Below are 8,758 nucleotides of genomic sequence, written 5' to 3' on the forward strand. Positions count from 1 at the left end.
TGTGAGGTTCATTGTCAAGATGCAAATATGCGGATGGCCTCAAACTTTACAGGAGATATCAAAGTTGGAGAAAATAGATAGAAAGAAAAAAGAAAGGAGAAAATATCACCGGTTAATCAAAAAGTCCATATATGATATTTTATGTGCGAGCCTTCACAAGCAAACATTAACCCATCAAGACAAGTAAAGAAAAATATCGTATGGAATGAAGCAACGATATTTCATCATCATCATGACTTTATTTACGTTTAGTATGAGGATCATAGATCTATAAAAAATAGTGTTATATTAGCGAAATTAATTAAAACGTTTTTGTTTTATTTCATTAGGTATCATCCTACCAAATGCTTCAAAACATGGGAATACAAATCTTAATGTATCTACAATTACAGTTGTGATTTTCCTTTCAATGATACTCCTCTTAGTCGGATTGCTTGTCACCGTGCTAAGAAAATATCGGAAGTCTAGAGCCTTAAACAGGCAGTCAAAAATAAAAAAAAAGACAACGCCCCCAATATAGTAACTGTTTCAACAGATGATATATACACAGGTTTCCAATTAAGCGAACTCCGCAACAATCCTCATTCGTTCTCGAGCGGTGCTTACGCTGATGCAGGGAGCCACAATTCATTTGGTGATGATACTTACCTTGAGATCAACAACGATGTTATTTCACAAGGACATTCCTATGTATCTAAAAGTCAAAATAGCTCCCTCAACGACAAAGAAAACATAAACTCGAACTCTAATACCGGAAGACAGCATTTACATGACGAGAGACCATTTACGGACGACAAACATAGTATTTCCTGTAACAATCCCTTTAAGCATAGTAATTTAATATACAACAGCAATGATGAGGGCAGCATTCATTCTGACACTACCTACGAAAGATTTAGTTCCTCTAACAATGAAGGTGAAGGCAGCGAGAGCGAGGAAGAATATATTTATATGAAGGTTCAGAATTCCAATCAAAGGAAACGTAACAGGGTCGAACATGACGTCAAACAAGGCTCATCCCGTCGATCGAATCAACCAGAATGTGACATGAAAAAAGTTGACCGACTCAGCAAATCGACACAATACAATGAATCACTTTCAAACAATGAAAATGGCGGGAAACGGTGTTTAAGAAGTGATCAAAGATGGTACTTGACTACGGTTGCCGATGTACATATACCAACAAACCACAATTTAGATGAGTCAGCATCATATAGACAAGTGGCTAGCAGTAAAGATCTTGCTAACCATACACATGAAACAGAATCGTATGAAACGGACGAGATTGGTTACATTCAAACACCCGCAACCGATTCTGATGAGAAAAATGAAGGAAACAAGGCTATGGATAGACATTCGTTTGGCAATGAACGTTCATTTCGTCGACGGAAACGATTCCAATGTGATCAACTCCGTCGTTCTAAAGAAATTGACAAACCATTTTCAAACAATGGAAATGGAGGAAAAACCGTGCATGAAAGACAATCATTTTAGCTGTTTAAAGGACGAAACCTCCGTCGTCGCACTACATGGTCGAACAAAGCAAGATTTAGATAAGACAGCTTTGTGCAGAATATCGGATAATAATACTGCTTTTTGTTATCATACGCATGGAACATAACGTTACAAAAAAGAAACGGACGTCAATAACTTTCTTCGAACATCTGCAACTGAAATCACTGAAGATTTCGTGATCGTTAACAGCTATATCGTCACATCATCATCACAAAACCTTCCTGACAAATCTCTGAGCAATAGATCGACTGGTAGACAGAATTTACATGATGACGAGAGACCTTTTACGCACGACAAAAATGGTATGTCTTGTAAAAATCCCTTCAAAAATAGTAATCCAATAAACTTGGGCAACGACGAGGGCAGCATGCACTCTAGCACTACCTACGGGCAATTCAGCTCCTCTAGTAACGAAGATGAAGACAGCGGGAGCGATGAAGAACCTATTTGTATAAAAGTAAGGGATTCCAATGAAAGGAAACAAAGCCGGGTCGAACATTTACTAGAGGTAAAAGAAGGCTCATCCCGTCGATGGCAACAGCCAGAAAATGACATTAAAAAGGTTAACCGACTCAGCCAATGTACAGGATCCGAGGAATCATTTCCAAGCAATGAAAATGGCAGGGAACGGTATATAAGCGGTGATCAAAGATGGAACTTGACTACGGTTGCCGATGTATATATACTAAGAAACCAAAGGTCAGATGACTCAGTATTTTATAAACAAGTGGATAGCACAAATGTTCTTGCGATTCATACACTCAAAACAGAATCATATGAAGTAGCAACGGACGATATCGATCACTTTCAACTACCTACATCTTTGTCTAATGAACAAAACAAAAGAAAAGAGTCTATGGATGAACATTCGCTCAAAATTGAGCGTCCAATTCGTCGACAGGAGCGATTCCAAAGTATAATATCCGAGCAAAGCCGTCTTTCTAAAGAAAATGACAATCCATGTTCACAAAATGGAAATGGGGGAACACTGTGCACAAAGAAAGAAAGAAACGAGGAAAATGATGGATATTTGTCTGATAATCATGAGGTAGGGGATGGAAGCGAGATTGAGGATTACTCTACATCTGAAATTTATAAAATAGCTGAAGATTACGTGATAGATAACAGCAATATCGCTACATCAGCATCACACATCATTCAAGATCAAACATTATCGGATAAATCGCCAGACAGAAAATTACCTGACCCAGAGCCCGTATCTAAAAAGAAGACACTCTACAAAACTGATATTACAAACAAATCATGGAACTTCAATGTACATATCACAGAACGAAATGGGTGTCAGCTGTGGAGAGAAAACTCAGACGTGACTTTGTCCATTCCGCCGGACGCAGTCGACGTCACAACACGAATCTCAGGATCAGTGATAGTAGAAATTTCAGAATTAAGACACATATTTAATCTTGAAAGTGAAGAATTGATTGTAGCGCCTGCTGTTGAATTTCAGATAGAAAAAACGGACTTTCTCCACAAACATGCGTGCATACAAATACCTCATTGTATGAGTCAAAACGTAGACAGCATACAGGTGTGGTGCTTTTCACACGACCGATCTGTGCAGAAAACATACAAAAAAGTCATACCTGCCAAAGGAAGAATAGACCCAGATGCATGTTCCGACGACATATTTTGGACGATTAAGGATCTCAATACAATAAACGTCTTCACCAAGCATTTCTCCGGATTCCTGTGCACTGCCTGTGATAAACACGTAGACATACGTGATATCCGTGGGTATCTGTTCAATACTTTCGGAGTGTTAGATGGTCATACAACGCTATCCATATCCTTGCAGCTGGCGGGACCGTTATCACGTATTACGGATTTCGAAAAGGTAGTATTTCATATTTTATAATCATTTATATATATATAATTTTCTTATATCAGTGGATTACTGCTTCTTATTTGTTCTGCAAAATATCATAACACTTCATATAATTTGAAAACAAAATCATGATATTTTATAATAATGCATCATTCAATGTATCAATTGTTCTCTTTTTTATGCTGTACATATGCTAGCTGTTTATAAATATGTATGAGTTGCAATTTGGACAATATATAATCCGCGTTTCGGTTAAAACGGAAAAGCATCTGGTCACATTCTGTTTTTGTCAAAGGTTAAGGATATTATTGATCTTTATAACAGTACATATATGCTTAAAGGAAAGAGTTAGAGTTTTTCAAACATATTCTTGTTTTATATTTGAAGAGTATTATCTCTGACATGAACAAAAGAGACTACAGCTTAGTAACCAAAAAGAAGATTGCTTTTGATCGGCGTAAAGAAGGTTGTCTTCTCCTGAGTTTTGAGATGTTGGGTAGCAGAGGTTCCGATTGGCAGCCTGTACAACGAGTCAGTGGTAAACACGCATATGACACAGAACAGGTAGGCAAACACTATACCCACATAGTAGATACTGTAAACAAAACCTCGTGGATTTCCTGGGCGATAAAAAATTGCAAAAATAGATTATCACGATACTATCCTAGAGGATTAAACGTGAAATTAAGTCGCCACTAAAACCAGTTGGTTAATGTTAGTCACTTGAGTAGACAGCCACGTCATTCAATGGTATGGCATAATACAAAGCGGCCGATATAATGCAGATGATAATATAGAAGTTATAAAACGAGTGGTTGTTGGGTATGAAATTTATTTCACACGAGTGAGTTTTTTTAGGGTTACAGAAGACTTTAAAAATAACTTACGAGTGTGAAATAAATTCAATATCTAATAACCCCGAATTGACTGTCCTGTTTCTACCACAATTTAATCTACTAGAAGACGAAAATAAGATTTTATTTGCCCTTCCTTCACATGTTTGAACGTGTAATGGTTTCATCATAAGCAAATAGGCACTCATTTATATTAAAAACACAACTTAAATGTATGTATTAATGTATTAACGACATTCATTCGGACATGTTTACGGCAAAGTGACATCTACCTCCGCCAAATAATCATCTAACCAGTATAACTATGTTAAAGTCCGGACTAGTTGTGCTAATCCTACCGAATTCTCCCCAGGGTCATCATACGGCTAGATATACCTCTAAACAAAATATAATTATGAATATTCAGTCGATAGTTTATGATACAAATTGGAAAATATGATAGATTCCGACGCCGTCACACAACCGGTAAAAACGGTAGTTCGTTCTGTAAGCAGCAGTCGGAATACAGCAACACGACATCATTCGATATTTGATGAAGTTGACAATTTGTGACGTTACATTGAGGCAAAAGTGGTTGGCGAAATCTCGACCAATCAAAAGACCGGAAGGTGTTATTTCACCAGTTGGATATCAATGTATTCATCCAAAACCCAGCACAATGACATGAGAGTGGAATAACACGACGTATTATGGTAGAATACCGGTATATAGTTACATCGCGATGGAATTCCTCAAAGCTTTATATACATTTATAAAAGCAACCTAAAGGACAACCATGAAAATGGTCATTTAGCATTCCAAAACAGAAATTTCATCAGCCTACTAATATAATCTTACATGGGTCTGTCAAGTGGACAAAGATATTTCAACCCGAGTGAAAGATTTTGGCTGGTCTACCCGTGGCTTGACGGCCAAAATCTTTCACGAGGGTTGAGTTATCCCTATCCACTTGACAGACCCATGTTTGATTCTTTTTCTCCCATACTTAGTGGGAAAAAAGGAAATTCCAGCTTTTTCGTCGCGCTATTATGCAGGAACGTCGTTATGCGTTAAAATTGATGACGCCATCTACAATGCACGCCGCGGTTATACCGCATATATTGATGACGTAACGTAATTGTCTAGCGCGTGTGAGCTGGCTTACACCCCCTTGTGTAAGATAGAGTTATCTTTTCCCTAGCAGTCACGGGATATATCCTTATGAAGTATGGAAGAATAATCGAATCTTACATGGGCCTGCCAGATGGACAGTGATATCTCAACCCGAGTGAAAGATTTTGGCAGGTCAACCCGAGGCCTGCCGAGGGTTGATTGTCAAAAATCTTTCACGAGGGTTGAGATATTAGTGTCCACCTGACAGGCCCATGTAAGATTCTTTTTCTCCAATACTTTAACGAGAATTGGCGAAGAACGTCGGTGTGCGTAAAAATGGTCGCTGCATGTATTAGTGACGTCACTGTCTAGCGCGTGTGAGCTGTCTTTTCCCTACCCAGGTAAAGGACAGAATTATCTTTTCCCTAGCAACCGCGGGATAACCATGTCAAGTATGGGAGAAATATTTGTTCTGTATTTTATCATGGCATATAATCGTGTGATTAACTTTTGCGTAATTCACAGTCATTATAAATCGTGGAGAAATTGTTTCCAATACAGAAAAAGTAGACTCATTCGTCTACATCACGAAATCTAAATGTTGTAAATAAATCGTTCGACCGAAAAGCTCGAAATTCACACAACTTGATTTACATTATATGATATTGTTTTCTAAAGGAAGTGGCTTTAGACCAACTGCTTACTTGTGGAAATGAGCACATCATCGCTTCAGAAAATGAGTGGTACCTTCAATACAAATCTGCAGTTAGGCAAAGATGCAGTGTGTGTGTGGACGTGAAACACATTGTCGACACAGGCACCAAGCCGATACAAACAACAATGCATGGAGAGCTCCTCCCGCCACCCAGATATGTAAGTAAGCCCGCAATCGAAGCTCCTCCCGCCACCCACATAAGTAAGCAAGCCTATAATCCAAGCTCCTCCCGCCACCTACGTATATAAGTAAGCCCGCAATCCAAGTTCCTCCCGCCACCAACGTATATCAGTAAGCCCGCAATCCAAGTTCCTCCCGCTACCCACATATGCAAGTAAGCCTGCAATCCAAGCTCCTCCCGCCATCCACATATGCAGGTAAGCCTGCAATCCAAGCTCCTCCCGCCATCCACATATGCAAGTAAGCCTGCAATCCAAGCTCCTCCCGCCACCCATATTTGTTAGTGAATCCACAGTAAAAGCTCATTCCGCCACCCACATACGCAAGTAAGCCCGCAATCCAAGCTCCTTCCGCCGTCCGCATATGCAAGTAAGCCCGCAATCCAAGATTCTTCCGCCACCCATATATGTAAGTAAGCCTGCAATCCAAGCTCCTTCCACCACCCACTTATGTAAGTAAGCCTGCAATCCAAGCTCTGTAAACGGGAATATCTTTAAACTTCATTAATGAATAGATAAATAGTATATATTATAGTAGTAGATTTAAAAACATAACCCTCAATGCAAATTGACGGTTTTATGTAAGAAAATGTTAAGTGTATATTAAAGATTTTAGAATAACTTGTGCATATAGAAGTATATTAGTATCGTATAATCTAATGCAATATAATGACTATTTTTCAATTTTTTGAGAAATTCAAAATGGCGGCCATCTTGATGACGTCATAACCAGAAGTTCATTTCAACGTATGCAATGATAACATTTTGATTTGTGATCAGTGGGTCATAAGGTAAATAAAATATTGGTTCGGAAGTGGGTGGGGGCGGGGGGAGGGGGGGGGGGGGGGTTCATGTGGGACCCTCCTAGCCCATAGCCTAAAACCCTTTCTGTTTCCGCCGTGGTGAAAATAATTAACATGAAGGGTATTCACATTTATACTAAAATGTAAAATATTTTTCTTTGTAGGAACATCTGACAACTGGAGCAAACAATTATAATTTGGATTTTTTGCAGCCCAAACACATTATTAGCCAGGAACCGAAAGAATGCTACATAATTTCAGATGCAGCCTACGTAATTCCTGATGAGAAGCAACAAGATGTGCTATGTTTACAAACTGATTCATATAAAAACGAATAATTGATTGGGACATATTCCTTGTTAAGACAGATAAACCTGAATGTCAGTTTAACAACAAAATACATGTCCTGGTGACAAATCGTCTGTAGAACATGATTCAGGTGCTATGGATGTTTAAAGTTGTGTTTTGGGATAATTTTTTCAAACACGCAAATGAAAATTGTTTATATGGCAAACCAGTCGTCACATCCAACAAAGTATAATCTTATATATTTTTATAAGATAAATCTTAAAAATAATCTTGAATATCGGTTCGATATATTGCATTGCACGAATAAGTGCAAAATGAGTATGTGCATAGGCGTAAACGAGACAACTGTTACACAATAAGAGGAAAAACTTACTGTGCTGCCTTGTATTCATTCTAATGTCATGATACTTATATTATAATTTGGTTTGGCATGGTTTGCTTTGTTTTACATCTATGATTCCGTACCACAGTAAAACCTCTCATATATTATTCCGTCCCTTGGAAGTAATTCTCATACATGATTCCATCCAACTGTATTAACTCTCATACATTATTCCGTCCCACAGTAAAACCTCTCATACATTATTCCATCCAACTATATTAACGCTCATACATTATTCCGTCCCTTGGAAATAATTCTCATACATGATTCCATCCAACTGTATTAACTCTCATACATGATTAAGTCCCACAGTATTAACTCTCATACATAATTCCGTCCCACAGTATTAATTCTCATACATAATGCAATTCCACAGTATTAACTTTCATACATAATTCCGTCACACAGTATTAACTCTCATACATAATTCCGTCCCACAGTATTAACTCTCATACATAATTCCGTCCCACAGTATTAATTCTCATACATAATTCCGTCCCACAGTATTAATTCTCATACATAATTCAATCCCACAGTATTAACTTTCATACATAATTCCGTCCCACAGTATTAACGCTCATACATAATTCCGTCCCACAGTATTAACTCTCATACATGTTTCCGTCCCACAGTATTAACTATCATACATAAGTCCATCCAACAGTATTAACTCTCATACATGATTCCGTCTCACAGTATTAACTCTCATACATGTTTCCGTCCCACAGGGGGCCGAGTGGTTAAGATTTATATATATATTCTTATGTATAATTTGATTATGGAATAAAATTATTTTTTGGAAAAAAAAGATGTCTCTACATATAACCACAAGCCCTCCACCTCTGGGATGCGGGTTCGAATCCCATGTGGGGCAGTTGCCAGGTACTGACCGCTGGCCGGTGGTTTTTCTCCGGGTACTCCGGGTTTCCCTCCATCAACAAACCTGGCACGTCCTTACATGACCCTGGCTGTTAATAGGACGTTAAACTAATAAAACCAAACCGTCCCACAGTATAATTTCTCATGCATGTGAATAACAGCTACGAGAAGTGTTCAATAGTTA

General features: G+C 38.3%; 1 protein-coding gene across 1 annotated transcript; it reads left to right on the forward strand.

The window, feature by feature from the left end:
• The first annotated feature begins 371 nt into the window (after nt 1–371).
• LOC138308637 (uncharacterized) lies at nt 372–7,342 on the forward strand. The gene is made up of 4 exons (XM_069249676.1): nt 372–3,370; nt 3,749–3,925; nt 5,986–6,180; nt 7,169–7,342. The coding sequence occupies exons 1-4, from the start codon at nt 1,820–1,822 to the stop codon at nt 7,340–7,342; spliced, it is 2,097 nt and encodes a 698-aa protein (XP_069105777.1). The 5' UTR covers nt 372–1,819.
• The last annotated feature ends 1,416 nt before the right edge of the window (nt 7,343–8,758 follow it).

Source organism: Argopecten irradians, chromosome 15 (genome assembly GCF_041381155.1).
Source record: "Argopecten irradians isolate NY chromosome 15, Ai_NY, whole genome shotgun sequence".
In the NCBI taxonomy this organism is placed as follows: Eukaryota; Metazoa; Mollusca; class Bivalvia; order Pectinida; family Pectinidae; genus Argopecten; species Argopecten irradians.